The sequence below is a fragment of the Neophocaena asiaeorientalis genome, unplaced genomic scaffold, assembly GCF_003031525.2.
Source record: "Neophocaena asiaeorientalis asiaeorientalis breed wild unplaced genomic scaffold, Neophocaena_asiaeorientalis_V1.1 scaffold743, whole genome shotgun sequence".
In the NCBI taxonomy this organism is placed as follows: domain Eukaryota; kingdom Metazoa; phylum Chordata; class Mammalia; order Artiodactyla; family Phocoenidae; genus Neophocaena; species Neophocaena asiaeorientalis.
The window spans coordinates 457403-483145 of record NW_020174055.1 but is presented as its reverse complement, the minus strand read 5'-3'; the positions used below and the strand labels follow the sequence as shown (position 1 = coordinate 483145).

Sequence of the window (25743 nt, the reverse complement as noted above, 5' to 3'; positions counted from 1 at the left end):
TTTTATGTTTTTGAAAGCATGATTGTTTTTGCTTTATTTGAATTTCATTGAAGTGCGTTAAGAATTTAGAAGAATGCAGAGAAATTACCTAAAACATTTATGTTCCCATCACTCTGTTTTAACAAGGAGTCACCAGGAACCTGGCAATTATACCTGCTTATATGTTTACACCTGCTAAAAGTTTTCTTATGGTTTATTTACTGGGACCAAGAGTGAACTGGCAAACAAACAATGTAGAGCTTGTTACATGTACTGTTTATTTCCTAAGTCTCTTCTAGTGCCTGGCAACCGTGCTACACATCTTCCCAGAGAACTGCATAGGGGAATGCTAGTAAAATCCCCACTATAACCCAATGAGCAAAGTTGAAGTAAAGGCTGATTTTATAAAAATTACAGAATTGTGGAGAAAGCTATTTCAAAATAGTTGCTCAGGAAAAAAAGAAACTTTCACAAATGCTCCATACACTTTTGCTCATTTCTTTGATACAATTAGCTGGGTACACTGGACCCACTACACTATAAATTTTCAGTCGCCCCACTTATGGCCAGGGTCTCACAGCAGCCTTCACTCACATGTGGCATGTTACTACCACCACCATCGATTTGAGAAGTTAAATTCTCCTTGCCATTTGTCGGAGCCTTCAAACTGTGCTACTCAGCCCTGGTCCTTAAATGGTGGATACGGGAGGGAGGAATGAGAGAACAGGGAAGAACAGAACATGCCTGCGGAGAGAGAACAGCAACTTAAATGACTCAGAACTTCCACAAGCCCTCCTTCTCCCCAACATGGTCTTGGCACCCCTGCCTTGTCACGAGGCCCACCTGCACAAATGCCATACTCTCACCTATGGCTGAGGGACTGAGCCTCGGTTGCGGGAGGTACCACCTGCCAAGCCTTAGGTGATGAAGAAACCAGATCTGGCTCAAAGCGAAAACCCTCTTTAAGCTGAAACACGATAGAGCCAATCCCTGCTTTAGATTTTAGTGGTAAAACCGAATTCTGTGACTGTGCAACATGGGGGTCAGTAAAGAATATGCTTCTCAAACCACTCGTCCTATCCGCTCCGGTCAGCAGAGGCCTCTGCACTGACCAGGTGTCCTGCCTGTGCACTAATTAGAATTCACTGCCAGTTTAAACGGGGTTCTGCTGGCTATGCTCGAGGCCGTTCTCATACAGTGCTTGCCCTTTAAAGAACCCAATGTCATCTGACAAACCTTTGAGAGCAACTTCTGTGTCCTTCCAGGCACGGTGCTAGGTGCCTGCTGTTTTGTTCAATAAACACTCAGCTACTCTGATCTGAAGTGAAAAGCAGGAGACCACCAGGCAGCCAAATGTCACCTTGACAGCTGCAGTGTTCAGGCTGAACTTTTAAAAACAAACACCAGCAACCACATTGTAAATCCTATTTCATTGTAAATACTCCGATGAAAATTTAAAAACAAACCAAATACCAGCAATCTATATAATTAATAAGAAAACCTGTTTCTAGGTTTACATATTTCAGTACAATTTCTCTACATAGTTTAAAATGTCCACCTAAAACAGTAATAATTTTTCAACATTCATTTCAACTCTGATAATCAGCTAGAGTTTTACAAGTTGACAGAATGGCTGGAAAATGCCCCATTAAATCCTTCAAGAGCTCACAGCTCTACAAACACCCTGCCCAGCCAAGTTTTGGCCTCTGCTACTACCTTGTACGTGTCAGGAAGACAGGGGCAGAAGGAGAGCAGGCTACCTCCAGGGCAGCCAATCAGCTCCATCCCTCCTAACTACAAGCCCTGTCAAGAGAAACAAAAAGTGGGGGCGGGGGGGGCTCTGACTGGCAATAGCTATCCTAATAAAGATGATGCAGTATCTCCTCTTGCACACATCAATTCTTCAGATAGATTCTCACAAGGACATGGAGACGTATGTCAGGGATACCAGGACAATGTTATTTGAAATGATTAAAAAAAAGGAGAAATAACCAAAAGGGACTTGCAGATGTGATTATATTAAGATCTTGAGATGGGGAGATGACCCTGCATGATCTGAGAGGGCCCTAAATGTCATCACGAGTGTCCTTATAAGAGACAGGCAGAGGAAGATATCACTAAAGAAGGGGTGCAAGTGACGTGACTGGGGAGGCAGATTAGAGTGATGCGGCCACGGGCCGAGGAATGCTGGCAGCCACCAGGAGCTGGAAGAGGCCAGGGACGCATTCCCATCTGGAGCCTCCAGAAGGAACCAGCCCAGCTGACACCTTGACTTTAGCCCAGTGAGACTGATTTGGACTTCTGGCCTCCAGAACTCTAAGAGAATGAATTTATGTTGTTTTAACCCACCAAGTTTATGGTAATTTGTTACAGCAGCCATAGCAAATGAACACAACCACTCTCCAATAAGCTACTGCCCTTCGAACCATGGGCTTTGCAAGACTACTTTTTGTTACAGTCCGTATTTCAACAGGCATTCAAGTTTGGAGCATTATATCTAAAGTTAAAATATATTTATTGTTGACATAATGGGAAAGAAGTGTCATCAGAAAGGCCCTTTCCAGGGACTTCCCTGGTGGTCCAGTGGGTAAGATTCTGTACTCCCAATGCAGGGGGCTCAGGTTCGATCCCTGGTTGGGGAACTAGATCCCACATGCATGCCACAACTAAGAAGTCCTCATGCCGCAACTAAAGATCCTTCATGCCACAACGAAGATCCCGTGTGCCGCAACTAAGACCCGGGCAGCCTTAATAAATAAGTAAATATTTTTTAAAAAAAAAAAGAAAGAAAGGCCCTTTCCAAAATATCCTATACATTTAATGTGGATAATGAGTCCACCTATTCTAAAGAACACACATCTAATAAAATGTGCACTGCCTCAAAAGAAAAAAAAAAAGAATCAAAGTAAAACTAATCTCATCATAGAATTTCCAGGCAGGTACAGCTCTACCAGCTTCCTGTTGCCCAAAGGACAGACACTACCCCATCCCTTCACCCTGGGCCTCCCGGCCTCTTCAGCAACTGTTTGATCATCACCTCCACCCAGCACTCTAAGCTCCCAGCACATGAATCTGTGAACTCATGAAACCCTGTTCTGACTTCCACACCTTTGCATAGGTGAGTCTCTGTACTCACCTTTCCCTTTGGCAGGTCCCACCTCATCCTCCACGGCACAGCCTGCCCTCCCCGACCTTCTCCCCAAGCACCCCCTCAGTGCACCCGGGGAGGCATGACATGCTGGGTTCAGCCCTCATCTGCACCCTACAGTGCCTTATGACAGGACTCCTTACCTGCCTGTCTGTCTCCCCTGAGGACTCTAAGTACCTCAAAGGCAGGGAGGGACTACCTCTTATCCAATGGAGCACCCAGGCCACAGAGGAGGGGGAAGAGGAAGATGCAAAGATGACTGGGGGGGGGGAGGGCAGAGCCAGGCTACACAACCAGAGGCAGCCTTCCAAGCAGTGCTTCTCAAACTATGGGTGGCAACCCATTAGCGGGCCAGGAGATAGAATTAAAGAGCCATGAAATCAATTTCGAGGGTCATGATGGGAATTTTTTTAATACATTGGAAGAGAAATTAGTACTCGGCTTTACTAGGTATAACCGTTAAAACTGTACGAAATTTCTGTTTCAGTTTTGTGTGCTTACAAACAGTATACATTTATGTATGAATGTATATTATTTGCCGTGGATTCCCAGTCAAGAAGGTGAACACTTCATTAGAAGGAAACCCCTTCCCAGGAGGCCAAATAGCAGAAACAGCACCCACGGAACTGCAGCCCCTGGCAGGAGGGTGTGGACAGTGCCACCCGCACGTGTGCACAGGGTGAGGACAAACCCCAAGCGGCAGGAACAGACTGCTTCTGCCCTGGGAAGGGTACTGAGCCCTTCGCTCATCATTCCTTCCTCAAGCAGGCTCCAGACACCCACCACGTGCCAAGTACCATGTGAGGTGCTGGGGACACACCCAGCCAGGACAGACAGGGTCCCTGCCCCGCCATGGAGGCCCCAGCCCCACCAGGGAGGTGGACCACAGACAAGAATGCAAAGAAACAGAATCATTCCAAGTGGTAGTGAGGGCTGTGAAGGAAAAGCAGGGGGGTGGGCGGAACGAGGCTCCCCTGAAGGGTGACCGGGAGTCACCAGGAGGAGAGAGCCCTCCGAGCAAAAGGTCAGCCTGACCAGGGCCTGTAGGGAAGACAGTGCGTTTGAAGAACTGAAAGAGGCCAAGCAGGCCTGAGATAGGGGAGATGAGCCCACTGGCCCTCTAATGCCACGTTCAGCGCGTAGCCTGCGGCCTAAGGCAATGAGACGCCTCCCGAAAGGCTTGAGCTAGTGGCAAGAACTGATGCAGGTCACTGAGAGTATAGGGCCCCTGCCATAGGTGGGCCCAGGACCGGCAGACGGTACAGGGTGCAGGCAGCTTTCCCTTCCCAGCCCCCAACTCTAAATACAGTGGCAGACGTGCACCAGCTACTCTCTCCCTCGGTGGCCCTGAACAAGGCACCAAAGTTCTCTGAGCCTGTTTCCCATGCTGACTAGGATGACCACACATCCCAGCCAGGGTTATAAGCCAAAGCCATCGCTCCTCTCACCACTGCAGCAATTTTCATGGAGCAGTGTCACGCAACCGTGGCCCTTCTGATTCGTGGGCCCCCAGAAGTGTGTGGCCAGTGGAGGTGGAGAGGACTGCTGGGACAGAGCTGCTGAGCATGACCCTTGCTCCCCAAGGAGCTGTCGGAGAGGACTGGGCGCTAATGCAGCAAGGTGCAGAAAGCCCAGACAACTCCCGCGATCACTGAAACTCTGCCAGCCAGGAAGCCGGTCACCGTCCTTCATGCTTCCCTCTCCAGGAGGCTTGGCTTTGAAACATCAGCGTGGGGCAGCAGCATGGTGACTAAATTCTGTCTTGGTATAGACAGAGCTGTGCCTTACAAGGGAAACCACAAATAAGTACCATGTTACAGTTACTGGGCATGAACGACTTCCCCAAATTCACCAACCATCTGCCTGCTTTGGTCTGGGCCGCACCCTCTGCTACAAACTGGGGATGAGCCACCAGGCATGGTCCTAGCCAGCAAAACCAGAACAGTCTCCTGAGAACACCAGCCATGCACACAAATAACTATACCTGGCCTGAGGGGTCAAGAGGGAAGCAAAAAACAAAGGGTCAGAGCAGGTCAGCGGCTAGCAGAAGACCTATCAGAGGCAAGCCCAGAAGGATAAGCACACCTTCCCAGTCACCCCGGCCTTCACACCCATCCTCCAGAAAGGCACCCTCTACTTTATTTATGGATAATAAAGTAAAGGTCCACTTCACTTACTGGCTCAACAGAGGCAGGGTAACAACAGTGGCAGCAATACCAACAGGACTGGATCGTGTGACCACTTTTTCCTGAGCACTTACAATGAGTTAGACACTGAGCTAGGCAGTTCTTATTTATAACTTTAACACACCCACCCACTGGGGAAGGATATTCACACACACACACATGCCAATTTACTAATGGAGAATATAAAGCTCAGAGAAGTTAAGTTACTGGCTCAACATCACACAGCTAATGAGTAGCAGGACTGTGATTCCAAAACCCAGGCTGACTACAAAGAGCACTAGCCACGGCGTGACCCCACTCCTGAGCAGAGGTAGAGCTAGACCCTGGGAGCTGCCGGCTACATGTCAGGCATGGCTGAGCACCTGGCAATGGACTCGCAGTCCAGGCCCACAGAACCACAGGGCAATGCTCATTGCCATCACATAACCTGCAGCACTGCTGCAGCCAAAGCACACCTCCCACGCCTACCCATCTTGTTCAAACTCTGCACGGCCTCCAGGGCACACACTCCCACTCCCACCCCCAAGCATGCACACTCACACATGGACCAGCCAGAACCGCACATGAGAGCTTTTACCTGAATTCTTTTATCTGAAGTGATCTGGACTGTTAGAAGATTAATGAAAACGTTGGTGAAAGCAGGAAACCATTTAACAGTAACTTAAAACAAACATATGTACCTATAAAGGCACAAGTAAGTGTGCGCTGGTGTGCCAGCCTCCTGATGTAGGCCAGCCAAGGCTTCTTCTTGAGTCTGAGGTTACTGAACACAGTTCCCTGGTATCTTTTTTGGATAAATCACACCCATAAGACATCATCTAACTTTTCCAAATTTGTTTTGCTTCTTTTTAAAAAGTAGAATGGGGACTTAACAGTTGTGAAACAATCTAAGTATAGAACCTTTACAGGTTTTGAACAATTTTTTTTTTCCTATCTTTCACAACTGTGCCACCCACATCCTGGCAGTGTTTTAGTGACTCACCTTTATGAAATTTCCCCCAAGCGTTCAACTTACTTTTCACAGAAAAAAACATTTCATTTCAATATGTTATGGGTTTACTAAGTATTTTACTGAATTATGTAATTACAAGAACAAGTACAACTAGTTAGGAACAAAGCCAGCCAACTATTGGTAAGTTTGCCGGTGGCTGGTGGGAGCAGAGGCACAGGGTGCCCTGCAGTACCCCATTAGTCTCGTGCGGTCATTGCGGACCACAGCTCTATAGAGGGAATTTAGAATGTCAGTTAAATAGGGGAGCTGGTGGAATGGAAGCTGGTTAAGAGAGTTTCAACTGTATTGATAAACACAATAAAAGCACAGCAAACAAGCATCCAATTATCCCTTATGGAAGCTGGTTAAGAGAGTTTCAACTGTATTGATAAACACAATAAAAGCACAGCAGACAAGCATCCAATTATCCCTTAAGGGGCTTCCCTGGAGGCGCAGTGGTTAAGAATCCGCCTGCCAATGCAGGGGACACGGGTTTGAGGCCTGGTCCAGGAAGATCCCACGTGCCACGGAGCAGCTAAGCCCGTGCACCACAACTATGGAGCCTGCCCTCTAGAGCCCATGAGCCACAACTACTGAGCCCGTGTGCCACAACTACTGAGCCCACGCACCTAGAGCCTGTGCTCCGCAACAAGAGAAGCCACTGCAATAAGAAGCCCGCTCGCCGCAACTAGAGTAGCCCGTGGGCAACAACGAAGACCCAATGCAGCCAAAAATAAAATAAGTTAAATAAATTTTTGAAAAAACTTAAACAAAAAATTATCCCTTAATCCATGACTACACTTTAATTAAAACACCATTTTAAATTTATATAAAATATATGTAATTTTTGAGCCATGGATTTATAATATAGAAATATTGTTTTAATACTTCTATGGTCATTAAAATCTCTCTACGCACCTAAAGCATTTTATTTAAACCTTCGCTAAGCACGCCGTAAGTAAAAAAAAAAGCAAAGAAAAACCATAAACACCTAAGATCCATGTGCCAATCAATAAACATCAGGGTTTCTACAGGAAGTGGCCCCCTGGACCTCCATGGAGAATGGCTTTGCCATGAGCTGTGTCTCCCCCAAAAATGGCAACAACTAGCCCTCATCTAGTACTTAGGGAGGGTCAGCTTAAGTTGTCATCATCATGTTGATCTCCCAAAGTATGTGCGATTATTACCCCCATGTTACAAATGAAACTTAAGTAATTTGCCTGAGTTACCCAGCTTTTAAATTGTAGATCTGGGAATTGAACTCAGCTGTCTGGCTCTTAATCACTGGGCTACAGTGGGAAGGCACAGCTGACAGACGATATCTCCAAGTGACCTTTAACCCTGAAAATGAACAGTCAGTTGTTACAAGCAAAGGTGACACGTGCTCACTTTCCTAGGTTGGACACACTCCATAATCAGAAAGCCGCCAGTGTTACAGGTCTGTCTCCCCAACTTTCCATTATCTAACTTTGAGGGCAGATGAGGCTAGTTAGGCATGGAAATCTGGCAAATCAACAGTTTCCCGAATATGTTCTTACAATGAGAGGTGGAAGGAACACTGGGCTCCAACCAACCGAGGCACCCAAGGTGCCTTTCAGATCTGCCATACACCTGCTATGTGTCTTGAGCAAGTCACTTTACTGATAGGGACGGAGTAAAGGGACAAAGTAGGTAATTAAATAGTCAATTCCACTAAGGGATCGTAAGTAAAGAAAAAAGTATGGGAGTCCCCTGTAAGTTAATGATCACTCAAGAAAGCAGACCTCCCTAGCAACAAAGCCAAGCAGGCTTGCTTAGCAACAAAACCATGCAACAGAAGCATGAGACATGTCCCAAAACAATAAAACAATGGTGGAATGAGACCCACATCCTGCCCTGTGATGTCAGTAAGTTAATGACCCCTAGGACATGCTCTGCACACATAAAAAGCAATAATTTGGGAAAGGTGACATTTCAAAGTGAAAGACCCTCATTATACTGAAGTAACTTTTCCATAGCACCATGACAGTCCTGGATGGGCCATATAGGGTCAAAAACTCCCCCTCCCAACATGTTGGAGGAGTTAACGATGGAAGACTCAAAGAGTGAGGAAGAAGGTGGTCTTTTCCCCCTCCCCTCTTTTCCTTTGATTATAAAACTGTAGCCCACTAAGTTCTTGGGGAGGCACCCTCTTGCCCACCCGCCTGTAAACCTCACAAGTGTCCTATTCTAATAAACCACTTCTTATCTATCACTTTGCCTCTCACAGAATTCTTCCTGTGCTGAGACATAAAGAACCGGAGCTCCTCAGAGCCCCCGACCAAGATGCATTTCTGTGGTTTCATTACCTCTCTTAAGCCTCAGCTTCTTAACCTGTAAAAGAAAGGGATAAGCTCTTGGTGGCTTTCCAACATTTTTAGGAGCACAGAACCCTTTCTTTAAGGAGAAGTCCAACAGGTTGAAATCAATGAAAGCAGTGCTGCTCCAGTTGCAGGCACCCAGGGAGACAGCCCCACCTTGCCTCCTCCCTCCCACCTTACCTTCGGAACTGGCTGGCAAAGGACTCAATCAGATGACATGGGGCACCCCGAGCAGAAGGACACACCATGAGTGAAGGTCCTGGGTAAGGAGTAAGGTACGGAATGGCCGGAACACAGCAGCTCAGGGAGTGAGAATATGGGGAAACAGTGACCTAAGGAACAAGCCACTTCCTGGATCCATAAGAGAGGAGAGGACACAGGGCCAACTGCTATCCCCAATACTGGAAGGACAGGCCAATACGGGGAGTCGCAGCTTCCTAGAGCAGAGGATCACCTAAGGAACCAGTGCCAGGGTAGGAAAACTCACCGTAATTGATGACTTGCTGGAGGCTCAGTACAGACAACTGCGAGTTAAAAACTCCAGAGGTGGGCTTCCCTGGTGGCGCAGTGGTTGGGTGTCCCCCTGCCGATGCAGGGGGCGCAGGTTCGTGCCCCGGTCTGGGAGGATCCCGCGTGCCGTGGAGCGGCTGGGCCCATGGGCCATGGCCGCTGAGCCTGCACGTCCGGAGCCTGTGCTCCGCAACAGGAGAGGTCGCGGCAGTGAGGGGCCCGCGTACCGGAAAAAAAAAAAAAAGAATATAAAAACTCCAGAGGGCCTGTCATAGGGGTCCCCACAATATTGTGAGAGTCACCTCCAGGAGCTCGACCAGGTTCCCACAGTGAATACCAGAGAAAAATTCCCTCTGACTTCTGGCAGGGAGTCACCAGGGAAGCCCAGGAATAATTTTTAAATACTCCAGAGTACTCTGTTCTTAACAAGGCCTGAACTATTAGACAGAGACTAACCTGGGTATTATCAGAGCCTAACTGACCTGTGGGAAGGGGAATACACAACTCCAGCCCATTCTAGCCATCCTGCCCCACCTAAGGGAGGAATAAAAACACAGAAAAACACTTGCAAAGTTCAAACTCCAGAGGCACAAGCTCACTAAAAGACTGAGCCCTCATCATAGGACTATACAACACTTCCTCACCTCCCACACCTCATCACCATATTACTAAAAGCCTATTTACAGCAGTTACCTTTTACCTAGAACATCATGTTCAGCTACCAACAAAAAATTACAAGGCATACCAAAAGGCAAAAGCCTCCACAGTTTGAAGAGACAAGCAAGCATCAGAACCAGACATGGCAGGGATATTGGAAGTATCAGGCGGGAAATTTAAAACATCTATGATTAATATGCTCAGGGCCCTGATGGATTAAGTAGACCGCATGCAAGAACAGATGGGCAGCGTAAGCAGAGATGGAAATTCTAAGAAAGAACCAAAAAGAAATGCCAGAGATAAAAAAAACACTGCGAAAATAATGAAGGATGCCTTTGACGGGCTTATTAGTAGACTGGACACAGCTGAGGAAAGTATCGCTGAGCACACAGATATCTAGATAGGATCCTCCAAAACTAAAAGGCAAAGAGAACAAAAACTGGGGGGAAAAAAAAAGAAGAGAAAAAAGAACAGAATATCTGAGGACTATAGGACAACCACAAAAGGTGTAACATATTCATAAAGGGAATATCAGAAGTAGAAGAAAGAGAGGGGAAAAGAAGAAATATTTGAAACAATAATGGAGTATTTCCCCAAATTAACCTCAGACACCAAACCACAGAACAGCTCCAGGAAGCTCAGAGGACACCAAGCAGGATAAATGCCAAAAAGCCCATACCTTGGCATACCATTTTCAAATTACAGAAAATCAAAGATAAAAAATTCTGAAAGAAGTCAGAGGAAAAAAACTACCTTACCTATAGAGGAACAAAGATAATTACATCTGACCTCTCCTCAGAAACCATGCAAATAGTAGTAGACTGAAATATGTAAAGTGTTGAGAGAAAAAAAATCCCACCAACTTAGAATTCTGTAAACTGTGAAAAGGAGAATAAAAAAAATAAAGACTTTCTCAGCCCAAAAAAAAAAAATTGAGGGAATCTGTTGCTAGTAGATTTGCCTTGCCAGAAGTATTAAGTTCTTTAGAGAGAAGAAAAATAATATAGGTCAGAAACTCAGATCTATCATAAAGAAAGGAAGATTATTGAGGAAGGAATAAGTGAAAATAAAATGAAAACTTTTATTTTTCTTATTCTAATTGATCTAATAGGTAACAGTTTGTTCAAGATAATAATACCAACAATGTACACTTATGTATACATGTTATGTATGGTATACTGATGTACATTTTACATATGTGCAAGCTTATATTATGCATATATTATGTATGCTTATGTATACACATTATGTATATATGTGCTATGTATGCTTTATATATAAGTGAAATGAATAACAGCAATGATATAAGGGTCTAGAGGAGGATCCTGGGATTATTTTGTTGTTATAAGGTACTCACACAAACTGTGAAGTGGATAGCGTTATTTCAAAGTGGACTTGGATTGGTTGTAAATGCATATTGGAAACTCTAGGGCAACCACTAAAAAAGTAAAAAAAAAGGAAAAAGAAAAAAAAGTATAACTGATATGCCAAGAAAGGAGAGAAAATGGAGTCATATAAAATGCTCGATTAAAACCACAAAAGCCAGTTAAGAGAGTGGAAGACAAAAAGAGCAATAAAGAACAAGGACAACAAATAGAAAACAGTAACAAATACAGTATATATTAATCCAACTATATCAATATCCACTTTGAATGTCAGTGGTGTAAATGTAGCAATTAAAAGACAGAAATTGTCAGAATGGATCAAAAATCAGCACACAACTATATGTTGTCTACAAGAAACCCACTTTTAAATAAAGACACAAATAGATTAAAGTAAATAGAGAAAAATATATTGTGCTAAATAACACCAATCAAAAGAAAGCAGGAGAGCTATATTAAATTCACATAGAGTAGACTTCAAAGTAAGGGAAGTTATCAGGGATAAAGAAGGGCACGACATAATGATAAAGCAGTCAATCTTCCAAGAAGACATAACAATTCTTAATGTGTATGTGCCTAACAACAGAGCATCAAACTATGTGAGGCAAAAACTGATAGAACTGAAAGGAGAAATAGATGAATCCACTATCATAGATGGAGACTTCAACACCCCTCTATCCAAAATAGACAAATCCAGCAGGCAAAAAATCAATAAGGACACAGTCAAACTGAACACCATCAATCAACTTCATGTAAATGATATCTATAAATTACTTCATCCAACAAGAGCAGAATATACATTTTCCTCACATGGACCATTCATCAAGACAAACCACATTCCGGGCCATAAAACACACCTTAACAAATTTAAAGAACAGAAATCATACAACATCTGCTTTCAGACCACAGTGGAATTAAACCAGAAATCAGTAACAGAAGGTAATAGGAAAATCTTCAAGTATGCGGAGATTAAACAACACATTTCCAACTAACAGGAGTCAAAGAAGACATCTCAAGAGAAAATTTAAAATATTCTGAACTACATGAAAACATAAATTATCAAAATCTGTGGGATGCAGCAAAAGCAGAGCTTAGAGGGAAATTTATAGCATTGAATGCATATAATAGAAAAGAAAAAAGATCTAAAATTAATAATCCAAGTTTCTACCATAGGATACTAGAAAAATAAGAGCAAATTAAATCCAAAGTAAGCAGAAGAAAATAAATAATAATAAGTAGAGCAGAAATCAATAAAATTGAAAACAGGAAATCAATACAGAAAAAAATGAAACCAGAGACTTATCTGGTGGTCCAGTGCTTAAGAATCTGTCTTGCAATGCAGGGGATGCCAATTCGATCCCTGGTCAGGGAACTAAGATCCCACATGCTGTGGGGCAACTAAGCCCGTGCACCTCAACTACTAAGCCCACACACCGCAACTAAAGAGCCCACGTGCTGCAACTACAGAGCCCATGTGCTCTGGAGCCCGCAGGCCACAACTAGAGAGAAGCCTGCACACTGCAACGAAGAGCCCGTGCACCACAATGAAAGATCCCTAGTGCCGCAACTAAGACACAACGCAGCCAAAAAATAAACTAAGTAAATGTTAAAAAGAAAAACATGAAACCAAAGCTGGTTCTTTGAAAAGATCAATCAGTGTGATAAGCCTCTAGCCAGACTAACTAAGGAAAAAAGAAATGACACCAATTACTAATATCGGAGATTAAAGAGGGAAAAACACCACAGATTCCACAGAAATTAAAAGGATACGCAAGAAATACAACGAACAACTCCACGTCCATAAATTTGATAACTCAGATGAAACGGACCAATCCCTTGAAAGACACAATCTGCCAAAACTCACACAAGAAGAAATAAAAGATCTGAATAGGCCTATATCTATTTTTAAAATGGAATCAATAATAACCTTCCAAAACAGAAAGTACAGGCCCAAACGGGTTCATTGATGAATTCTACCAAACATTAAAGAAAGAAATTATACTAATTTTTAAAATATTTATTTATTTATTTGGCTGCATTGGGTCCTAGTTGCAGTACACGGGATCTTCGTTGCCACATAAGGCACCTTTAGTTGCAGCATGCGGGATCTTTAGTTGTGGCATGCAGGATCTCGTTCCCTGACCAGGGATCGAACCCAGGCCCCTGCACTGGGAGCACAGAGTCTTAACCACTGGACCACCAGGGAAGTCCCAGGAAGTTATATTAATTATCTACAATCTCTTTCAAAGGATAGAAGCAGAGAGAATACTTGCTAACTCATTCTATGAGAGCAGCATTCCCCTAATGGCAAACCAAAAAAAGAATAAAAAAAGAAATGTCTCTTATGAACACAGATACAAAAATCTTCAACAAAATATTAGCAAATCAAATTCAAAAATGTATAAAAAAACTATACTTCACGACGAAGTGAGATTTATCCAAGGTATGCAAGACTCATTCAACATTCTAACGGTGGCGCAGTGGTTAAGAGTTCACCTGCCAATGCAGGGGACATGGGTTTGAGCCCTGGTCCGGGAAGATCCCACATGCCACAGAGCAACTAAGCCCGTGTGCCACAACTACTGAGCCTGTGCTCTAGAGCCCACGAGCCACAACTACTGAGCCCATGCACCGCATCTACTCAAGTCCCCACGCTCTAGGGCCTGTGCTCCGCAACATGAAAAGCCACCACAATGAGAAGCCCATTCACCGCAACGAAGAGTAGCCCCGCTCACCGCAACTAGAGAAAGCCCGTGTGCAGCAATGAAGACCCAACACCGCCAAAAATAATAAATAAATTTAAAAACTAAAATCAATTATTGTAATCCATCACATCACAGACTAGAAAAGGAAAATCACATAATCCTATCAACAGATGCAGAAAATGCATCTGACAAAATCCAACACACATTCATGATAAAAACTCTCAGTAGGGCTTCCCTGGTGGCGCAGTGGTTGAGAGTCCGCCTGCCGATGTAGGGGACGCAGGTTCATGCCCCGGTCTGGGAGGATCCCACATGCCGCGGAGCGGCTGGGCCCGTGAGCCATGGCCGCTGAGCCTGCACGTCCGGAGCCTGTGCTCCGCAACGGGAGAGGCCACAGCAGTGAGAGGCCCGCGTACCGCAAAAAAAAAAAAAAAAAAACTCTCAGTAAACTAGGAATAGAGGGAACTTTCTCAACTTGATAGACTATCTACAAAAAGCCTACAGCTAACATCATACTTAATGGTAAGAAACCTGAAGCATTTCCACTAAGATCAGGTACAAGGTAACGACGTCCCCTCTCACCACTCCTTTTCAACTCCATATTGGAAGTCCTTGCTAATGCAATAAGGCAAAGAAAAGAAATTAAAAAGACTGGGAAGGAAGACAAAAAATTGTTCATAGATGACGCAACCATCTATGTAGAAAATCTGAAAGAATTAACCAAAAAACTCTTGGAAATAATAAGTGATTACAGCAAGGTTGCACAATATAAGATTAATATACAAAATTCAACTGTTTTCCTATATACCAACAATGAACAAGTGGAATTTGAAATTAAAAACACCATATCATTTACAATAGCACCCAAGAAAGCAAAGTACTTAAGTATAAATCTACGTATATATATATATATATATATATATATATATATATATGATCTGTATGAGGAAAACCACAAAACTCTGATGAATGAAATCAAAGAAGAACAGAATAAATGGAGAGATATTCCACACTCATGAATAGAAAGACTCAACATTGTCAGTTCGTCCCAATTTTATCTATAGATTCAATGCAACCCCAATCAAAATCCTAGCAAGTTATTTTGTGGTTATTGACAAACTGATTCTAAAGTTTACATGAAGAGGGGAAAGACCCAGAATATCCAACACAATACTGAAGAAGAACAAAGCTGGAAGACTGACACTACTCTACTTTGAGGCTTACTATAAAGCTATGGTAATCAAGCCAGTGTGGTATTGGCAAAAGAATAGACAAATACCTTAATGGAACGTAACAGAGAATCAAGAAATAGAATCACATAAATACAGTCAACTGATCTTTGACAAAAAAGCAAAGACAATACAATGGAGCAAAGATAACCTCTTCAACAAACGGTGCTGGAACAACTAGACGTCGACATACAAAATAAAGAATCTAGACACAAATCTTACACACGTCACAAAAATTCAGTCAAAATGGATCACAGACATAAATGTAAAACTCAAAATTATAGAACTCCTACAAGTTAGCACAGAAGAAAACCTACACAACCTTGGGTATGGTGAAGGTATTAGATACAATACCGAAGACACAATCTTGAAAGAAATAATTGATAAGTTGAACTTGATTAAAATTTAAAACTTCTGTTCTGTGAAAGGCAATATAAGAATTAAACGACAGCCACAGACTGTGAAAATATATTTACAAAAAACACATCTGATAAAGGACTGCTACTCAAAATATACAAAGAGTTCTTAAAACTCAATAATAAGAAAACAAACAACCCAGTTAAAAAATGGCCAAAGACCTTAACAGACACTCCACCAAAGAAGATACAGAGGTGGCAAATAAGCACATGAAAAATGCATCACATCATATGGCATGATATGACAAAAATCTGACAACACGAAATGCTGGCAAGGATGTGGAGCAACAGGTACTCTCATTCATCGCTGGTAGAAGTGAAGGCAAAGTGGTACATTTCAGGAGACTGGCAGTTTCTTACAAAACTAAACATACTCTTACCATATGATCCAGCAATCGTGTTCCTTGGTATTTACTCAAAGAAGTTGAAAAATTATGCCCACATAAAACCTGCACACAGATATTTATAGCAGCTGTATTCATAGTAGCCAAAAAGTAGAAAGAACCCCAATTTCCCTTAACTGAAGAATGGATAAACAAAATGTGGTATACCCACATAATGGAATCTTATTGCTCAATAAAAAGAAATAGGGACTTCCCTCGTGGCGCAGTGGTTAAGAATCCGCCTGCCAATGCAGGGGACACGGGTTGGAGCCCTGGTCTGGGAAGATCCCACATGCCATGGAGCAACTAAGCCCATGCGCCACAACTACTGAGCCTGCGCTCTAGAGCCCACAAGCCACAACTACTGAAGCCCGTGTGCCTAGAGCCCATGCTCCGCAACAAGAGAAGCCAACGCAATGAAAAGCCCACGCACTGCAATGAAGAGTAGCCCCCGCTCGCCACAACTAGAGGAAGCCCGCACGCAGCAACGAAGACCCAACGCAGCTAAAAATAAATAAAATAAATTTATAACAACAAAAAAAGAAATGAAGTACTAATATGTACTACAACATGGATGAACCTTAAAAACATTATGCTCGGTGAAAGAAGCAAGACATAGAGGATCACATACCGTATGATGTCATTTATATGAAATATCCGAACAGGCAAATCCATTGACACAAAAAGTAGATTAGTGGCTACCAAGGGCCGGATAGGAAGAGGTTTGGGGGAAAGGGGAAGGGACTGCTAACGGGTACTGGGGTTTCTTTCTGGGGTAATGAAAATGATCTCAAATTGACTGTGGTGATGCTCATTCAACTCTGTAGCCTGGGAGACTTGTGACCTTAGACAAGGACTCTTCCTGAGCCAACTGCTCTCTCTGTAAAATGTCAACCATATGACCTACCTCACAGAGTCAAGCAATTAAACCATGAGTGTGGAAGTATTTCACAGCAACAGGCACACAAGCTAAAAAAATAACAAAATATGCAAAAGTACCTTGTGATAAAGCCTTCACGGATGTCAGGTGGTTTTATAATTTCATATATAAAATTATAACATACATTATCAGAAATAAGCCATTTTCAGTTTCACATGCTGCTTTCCAAAGACTCACTTGAGCTCAGTGCCCCACTGTTTCAAAGAGAAGTTAATGGAATTTGGATGCCCTGGGGCAGGCTGATTTGCAGCTTGCTCTCCCACCAGCTCTCCAGGGGCAGTTTCCACAGCTAGGACATTTCTGGCTTTTTCTGCAGAAGCATTTGGGTGCAGGTTAATTAAATCTGAAAGAAAGGCAAACAAGTGTCAGTTACTGCAAGTTTCCACGGGGAACTTGATATCCTACATAGCACACTGTCTTGATATACTATATAAAAATCTATATAGTATATATTATAGTATATTTTTAATGTGTACTACATGAAAACACAATCTGTAGGCGGCTAGCGTGTTCTGCAACCATTTTCATCTAAAGTAGACCCATGGTCCTCAAAGGAAGGTGGTACATGCTTCAAACCACCAAGTTAACAGCATCGGCCCAGGGAAAGAAGCAGCTAGGGCTCTTCTCTGCTGTCTTGTAGATCAGTACACCAGGTATAAAGCTGTGATCATGGTCCACTCACCTATACCGATAAGGCACAATTTCCAGGATAAACTGTTAGGTGAAAAAAGCAAAGTGCAGACCAGATTACATTAATGCCCTTTTCTGTAAGAAAGTGAGGGGAATAGAATATATATATACTTGCTGATCGCAAATAGTGACACTGAAAAAATAAGTTTGTATATAAAGGATAGCAGTTCAGTAAATTCATAGGCAAATGCATTGATGCTAAAGCATGATCAAATTTCAGAATGTATCTTTAAAATGTAAGTGGTTGAGGGACTTCCCTGGGGGTCCAGTGGTTAAGACTTTGCCTTCCATTGCAGGGCGGGTATGGGTTCGATCCCTGGTCGGGGAGCTAAGATCCCACATGCCTCGTGGCCAAAAAACCAAAAAACATAAAAAAACAGAAGCAATACTGCAACAAATTCAATAAAGACTTTAAAAATGGTCCACATCAAAAAAATCTTAAAATAAAATGTAAATGTTTGAAATATTTAAGGTTGCAATCATATGATGCCCAGAATTTGCTTCAACATAACATTTTGGTGCTCGCTTCAGCAGCACATATACTAAAACTAGAACGATACACAAAAGATTAGCATGGCCCCTGTGCAAGGATGACATGCAAATTCATGAAGCGTTCTGTATTTTTAGATTGGGATTGACATATATACACTAATATGTATAAAATGGATAGTAAGAACCTGCTGTATAAAAAAATAAAATTCAAAGAAAAAGATAACGTTTTGTTATTTAACAAATAAATAATATTTGCCTCAAATAACATGTTATTTGCTTCCAAATAACAAAATTAAGTGGGTAAGTATACCAATGAAACAAGATGGGTCATGAAATACTGATTGTTGAAACTACCTAATAAACATGTGGGTAATATTATGTTATTCTCTCTTTGCATATGCTTAAAATTTCCCATAAGACCCATAATAAAAACTTACTTTTCTAAAGTTTTGATAAAATGTATCCAACAATAAATACTTTGTATTCTTCCAAACGATATAATCTCTCAGAGAATATATATGTTTGTAAACAGAATTTAACATTGTTTTACAATAATCAATTTGACCTATACTCCCCTTGAATAAAGCATCCCTACATTGGCAATATCAACCATCACTCCTTCAGTGGAAACAGAATCAGAATGGAACGCTGAACACTGATAACCAAGTAAAAAATTACTTTCTAATCAGATAAGCACACAACCTGAGTTCACTTAGGACAGGTCACTGTGAAGGTCATCGAGCACTCATAGAGAAGGCAGAGCACAGGGAATCCTGGACTCAGGGGCCCTTGAAAATTGATGTTCCAAACGGGAACACCTTATGATGGGCTCACACTTTGTTGGCAGGTCACTAACTTGACCACAGTCAGCATGGCAAGGGCTCCGGGAACACACTGGGAAAAGTATGCTGGCTGTGACACGAAATGACTGCTGTGTATCCATGAGGGGAACTGGTGCCTGCCCAGGAGAGTCAACACCTGGCTCACTGTAGCGTTCTAAGTGGAAAAAGCAAGAGGGTGTGTTGAGAGACAGAAGAACTATAGGCTTGGCAATGGATTATAAGATTAAGTCAAGAAGGCCAGAAGTTACAAACCACCACTGGTTCCTGATTCTTGGTTCAAATTACCACTGTGTATGAAGCACTACGTGCTCGGAGTACAAAAAAAAAAAAAAAAAATGAGAGAGTTCTTGCCCTAAAGGAGAACGCATCTAGGAGAAAGATATAAAATAATAAAATGTTAAGCTCCAAGTCACCACCGAATGCATCGAGTCCCTGGTATCCAGACTTTCCTCTGAGCCTTAGGGTCCAGGAGATGCCTTGGGGATTTTCAGAGGGAGAGAAGGAAGGGGTCCCACTCTCAGCTTCAACCACAGTGGTTCCTCTTTTCACTCTTTTATATCCTGGAGTTCCTCTTGAGATTTCATTTGGAAAAAAAGAGTTCCAATAAACAAACAAAAAACAAGTTCAAACACCACTAACCAGGTCCAGTTTCCTCTACCTACTTTATTTGTCAGGACACAGGAGCCCTGAGCTGGGGCTAGAAGGCAGTCACCTGCTCCTGCAGTGACAACAGCCTTATGGCGGGTGCAGTGACTGTACTGGGTAGAGGCAGGCATCCGACATCTGTGAGTGTGTGTCGGTCACTGGGCACACAGATGCACCACCTCTATTTCAGACAAAGGTAAAACCGACACCCAGGCTTCCCGGAGGCTGGTCTTTCGCAGACCCCTCACAGGCAAAGCATTACAACTCTAAACCAAACCAGGAAATAAACACAGTGCACTGCACTGTTTCTGTTTCGAGCAGAGTCCAGCCCCTTCTTCCTGTGTGGGTTGGCAGCAAGGTGAGGAGCGGCCCCTCTGCGGGTGAGACTGTCAAGCTCTCTCGCATAGCCAAGCACCTGTTACCAGGACGCCCAGGCCTGCCAGCAGCCCTGGACCCACACTGGAAATGGTTCCTGAGGAACTCAGGCCCTGGGGGTGGGGTGCAGAAAAGGGACCGGAGGCCAGGGAGGATGTTGGCAAAACAAACCGTTTCTAAAAGTCATCGTTTGACGTGAAAAAGAAGCCATTTCCCACTTTTAGCTAGATTGTTTTGTCTGGTTTTTGGTTGTTAAAAGACCACATGAGATTTCCTTAATTAAAAGCGGAGCTGCTGGCTTCCCCTCAATACATGTCCTAACATTAGCATTCAGGGAACCGCCTCAAGAAGGACACAAACTAGGACAGGGCAGTATTTCCTTGAAATCCTTAAGAGGATGGATTGGATTCATGAACATGTGCTTTATCTTGCAGCTGCAGTGGGGAGAGAGTCTGTGCTTGAAGAGTTTTGGTGTTCAGACCTTCTCTGTTATCTCTGAACACTTCCCAATGCCTAAATGACACCTCTGAGCGACTTTTAGACCACAGATTTCCTGGGTTCTGATTCCAGCACAGCCTCTATCATTCTGGCGTGGCCATTCCCAGATCTCCAGGAGTCCTTCCTGCTGAACGCATTCTAACACCAGGGGCCCTGTGGGGCCCACAGAGGGAGGCTCCTGCTCACATATGGACACCTCCGTGAGTCTGCCCTCCTCTCCGGCTCCGAGCTCCACCACGAGCAACCTCGCAGAGGGCAGAACAGAGTGCCCAAGAGGCAGCATCCTCCAAGAAAGGAGGGAAAAGCACTGGGAAAAGGCCATTGCCATGTGTCTCAAAGATACCGCAAAAGAGAGCCTGCAAGTCCCCAGTGTGAGCTGGGGGAGGACACTCAGAGCAGGGTTAACCTGAAAAAGCTTTTTTTCCCTTTTTATCAAAGTGAGTTTAACCCAGATTGTGAAGGCGTGGTCAGGAGCGGTACAGTTATCTTCCAAGTAAGGACACAGTGTGCATCTAACCCCAAAAGGAAGAGGCAGCAAGCCACCGGGTCTGAGCGTCCCCCGTGGGCCAGGCCACGTGTCTGGCTAATTACGCATCTGTCTGCTCTCTCCCATGCCTCACCAAGGACGTAAATCTTGTGAGAACTGGACCCCAGCCTGATTTGCTAACAGCTGCGTACCCAACAGCAGCCACAGAGGAGAGACTCAATAAATGCTGGTAAAATGGTTGAAGGAATGAATAAACGACTGCCGTGGTGCGGCAGGGAGGGCCTTCTGGAGGCTGAGGAAATCACGCAGGAGGCGGCAGGCCCATGTCGTTCTCTAAGGAACCACGCCCATCATCCCTCCTGGCTGCCCCTCTCCTGCCACCTTGCCTCTGAGAGACCCCCTGCACTAGGGGTGGGGAGCACACCTGACTCCAGGGCTTCCCACTCTTCCCCTCTCCCACCGCCCTGCACTCCTGCAGCGGCTCGGCACCCCAGCCCCCCGCCCAACCCCCGCCCCCCCCCCAGTTGACGGCGCCACATCGCACCCAGAGCCAGGCCCTGCCTGCCTCCACAGGCACCACACTCCAGCCCACCACGGACCGTCTCCTCTGGACCTTCTTCAGGAGGCTCCCCCAGGCTCCCCCAGAGACACAGCTGGAATCTGACCCTGCTCATCATCTCCCTCCCTTTCACAGCCTGACGTTAGGAATCACAGAACCTTCCATCCAGAAGGAATCAGAGACAGCTTCTTGCTCACAGAGAGGGAGACAGTGTGTGCCCTTCATTCCATCAGCTTTCTGCACTAGATCAGGCTGCCTCTCAGCTACAAGGCTGCTAATCACCGTGACTTACACTTTAAAACAACACATGGCGTTTTGTAGTATTCTACAAACAGGATAACATAAAAGCACAGCTTCTTTGATGACTTTAGGGAACTGTGACATGAAATGATTCCATGGAATTCCTGTGGCTCTGCTAATGTGGGGTCTGCGTCCCACCCTACGGTTTCCCTCCCACCAGTTCCAGCACTTGCACAGACAGCGCGGCTCAAACTGGGGGAGGACTGGAACAAGCAGCCACTTCCCTTCCCCTCCCCCTGCTCCCACACAAGCCGAGAGAGAGGGTGGCAGTTACTCTCGAGGCTGCTTCAGAGGAGGAAAGGTGTGGTCATCCCTCAAACCATCTTCACTGTACCATTTTCCCCCTGTGATGGTGAGGGCTTTTGTATTCCTGAACTCTCAGGAAGTCTTAAAAAAACAAAGTCTTGTTATCCCTGACTTGTTTGTCTATTAGTTTACATGGGAAATGAGGTAAACAGAACGTGCTGGACACACAGCTTGTAATGAGGCTATTAGCTCGCTACAAGCCTCCTTTGGATTCTGGCTGCCTCGTTCCCAACAGATATGAAGGTCTGCAGACTCTTGATTTTATCTTTGCAAAGTATTCCTTTTGTGTTGAAACTAAGTCTTTATCTATCCAAACACGGAAGACAAGCAGAGTGGTGTCTGAGGCATGGCATACTTTCAGAGGCCAGGCTGCAGATGGAAGGCAGACAGATCAGATCAAACAAAGTCATCTCACTTTCTAACACTTGATTGACTAATCGAGGCTGCAAACTACAGTCACACAGATGAACAGATTCTTACTCTAGAAACATGAACTCTTGAAAACAAATTTAATGTAGGCAGTTACGTGACACTGCCAGCTGCCTGTCTGATACCCATTCTAGCTCTTCCTTACAGACCCTGGTTTTGATGGTGGCCACACGCTCAGCTAAAACACTGGCCTCCTCAAACTCCATTCCGGAGTCTCTATGACACAGTTCTAGTCAATAAGGCATAAAGCAAGAGTTTCTGGGAGAGCTTTCTCCTTTTTAATATAGGTGTCACTCTCAAAGGCAGCTAGCACGAGGAGGGAAGCTAATACTCTAAGGCTGGGGAACAGAATGGGTCCCTCAATGGCACTGGGGAGGAAGTTCGCCAGCTATGGACTGCCATCGTGAGACAAATAAATCTCTATTTGTAAGTCCCTATTAGGTTTCCTGTTACTTGCGGCTGAACATAATCCTAACCGATTCAAAATGGTAATATCATATATGTATGTATACGTGTGTATATATAATACACTTGACACTTTACACTTAACACTGCAGTTTCCCATCTGATGCTCAAAACAGAAATACTGGCGGGATGGGGACGGGTGGGGGACAAGGTTGTTGTTAGTATTCCTTCCAATCCCATCCAGCCAAATGCCTGGGCCTGGGACCTGGATGGCACCCTCTGCCTTCCCTCTCCCTCAAAGCTAATCCCACCTTTTAATCCACCAGTTCTCCCACCATACAATCTCCCGACTCTGCCCACTTTTTTCCATCTTCTCTGCTGCAACCCTACTCAAGGATACTATGATTTCTAGGCTCAACCAGCCTTCTAACTGGTCTCCCTTCCTCTTGTCTTGCCAAGGAATCCATTCTCTCCCACTCGGCCATGGTTAATCATCTCAAATGCATAAGCCCTTCCAGGTCTGGTCCCTGATCATCCATCCAACTTTCTCTTTGTCACTCCTGTCCACACTCTCTACCTTCAAGTCAGGCCCTGGTCTCTAGGGTCTCCAGGCCTTTCCTTTCCCTGCTTCACAAGGCCAGCTCTTCAGGACTCAGTTCAGCCCTCTCCTAGTCCAGGAAGCCTTCTCAGACACCACCAACACTCTACCCTCCAACACCCACACGCAGGTAAGCTTCCTGTGCTCACCTCTGGCCCTGTGCTTACCAGACTGCATTGTGCAGGCCTCTTTACCTGTCTGGGTCCCTCACCAGACCACACACTCCTTGAGAACATGACCCACGACTTATTTGTCTTTACATCCCAGGTACTGGCACAAATGCCTAGAATACAAGAATGCCTGGAGTGAAAGACGGAATGAACAATGTCCATTTTACGGATAAAGAAACTGAGGCTCAAAAAGAGAGGTATGCTCAAGACATCACAGCAAGGGTCAGCAAACTTCTTCTTAAAGGCCCAGACAGTAGTAGATATTTTAGACTGGTGAGCCAAATGGTCTCTGTGACAACTATTCAACTCTACCACTGGTGTGCAAAAGCGGCCACAGACAATACGCAAATAAATGAGTGGTGCTTTATTCTGATAAAACTTCATTTCCACAGGCTGCAGTTTGCTACCCTTTACTAGAGAGAAAATGACTCACTCAGAGTCTGACAAATAGTAAATATCAAAGCCAAGACTCAAACCCAGGATCACAGGGATCCTTCCACCAGAGAGAGCTGCCTTCCAAGATACAACTGCCTGTCAAACGTTAATTCCCTATATCTTTCCCCATGTTGAATTTCGGTGCTAGGAGGGTACTGCTGGGTGACACCCATTAGACAACAAATGAAAATGTTACCAAAAACTGGGTAACAAGGAGAGGACAGTAGGAAAAGTTTTATTTTTTAATGTAAATCAGAGTAATGAAACATTTGTCTTCAATCCTAGCTAGAGTTAGCACGATTTAGGATAAGCAGAGCAGATAATTACAAGCATGGCTTCAGAAACACGACAGAGCACCACCACATACCTTAACTCATTTTACCTTTAAACCAATTTTTATCTAAAATGATGATAAAAAAGGAGGGTGACGAAAATCTAGCCTTTTCTTCTTGTCTTCCCCCTTTAGACTTTCTGACTTCCTGAATAATTATAGTCTTGAAAATTGCCTGGTCATCCAAAGTTTCATCATTTGTTCTTAAAAGCTATATAAAAATTGGCAGAAGTTCAAAATTACAGTCGGTTCCGCACATAAAATCTTCAAGATGACTTTTGTTCAAGATGACTTTGAACTTTTGTTCAAGATGACTTCAAGTAACTTTTGTTCACTACAAGTGGTCAAGAAAATAGCAATTTTAAGAGCATTTAAGAGCATTCCACTGCTCTTAGGAGAGTCCAAAACCCCAAACCCAGAGGTCCAGGCCCCTCCCACCCTGGCCCTGGGTGTGCCTCCAGGCTCAGCTCACTGCTGGCACCCTCTGGCCACACCCTCCTTCCAGCTCCTGGAGGGCATTGCACTCCTCTTACCTGGCCTGACTCTGGGTCATCCTCAGATCTCAGAGAGTGAACCCACCCACCCCAAAGCTGTGCTCAACCCATTCATGGCACTTGGTGCCCCGTACCTTCCCTCTCATGTGATCTCACTTTTTCTTCACTCTGCTTGACTAGAAACTCTGTGAGGGGGGAGATCCAAGCCCATCATGGGCATCTACTTGCTGAATGAATGAGTAAACACCAGAGGGTGCCAACTCCAAACTCCCAGGCTAGAGTCCCAAAACCAAATGCAGAGAACCAAATGCGGGCTGCAGGTGTTTTTGCCGGCTCCCTAGCCTCAGCACTTTGGCTTAAAAGAAGGAAGGATGCGTGTTATAAAGAGACCACAGGGCTTCATTCCTCTGGTCCTCCTCTCGGTCTAATGCCTGAGTCTCCCTTAGAGAGAAGTGCTTGGTGACCTCAGAAAGAAGGAACAGAGGCAAAGTGAGTATCGTCTGTGCCAAAGGCACTAGCTACCACCATGAATACTGCTGGTTTCCCTGCAGGGTTTCCAATCGTTCCAAGTGACTGATACTGAGTTATAGAGCTTCTTTTGATCAAAAGCACTATAATAGTATTTTTTTTAAATAACTAAGTCATCAATGAGCAGAAGTACAAACTAAACATAGTGAGGGTTCTGGCATCCTCTCAGCCAAACTGGAGGCATCCTCTCAGCTCCTGCTATCATTCGTGTTAAGACATCCATGAAAATGACCTGAGAACTCTCATAGCACAGCATAGGAAGAGGAGTGAAGTACACATAGTAATTTCTCACTG

General features: G+C 44.3%; 1 protein-coding gene and 1 non-coding gene across 7 annotated transcripts in view; one reads left to right on the top strand and one right to left on the bottom strand.

Moving 5' to 3' along the window:
- TBC1D2B (TBC1 domain family member 2B) overlaps positions 1 to 25743 on the bottom strand; it is an 85629-nt gene that overhangs the window by 38294 nt on the left and 21592 nt on the right. For 3 of the 6 annotated variants that reach the window (XM_024754309.1, XM_024754307.1, XM_024754308.1), the window contains exon 3: positions 17043 to 17208. In XM_024754309.1, the coding sequence (XP_024610077.1) occupies positions 17043 to 17208 (166 nt within the window). Of the gene's footprint in view, positions 1 to 9130; positions 9240 to 16924; positions 17209 to 24463; positions 24652 to 25743 lie in introns of those variants that run through there. The other 3 variants (XM_024754310.1, XM_024754311.1, XM_024754312.1) reach the window with 3 other exon arrangements.
- Positions 18074 to 18180, top strand: LOC112405779 (U6 spliceosomal RNA). The gene has a single exon (XR_003004424.1). It is a non-coding gene; the product is annotated as a U6 spliceosomal RNA (small nuclear RNA).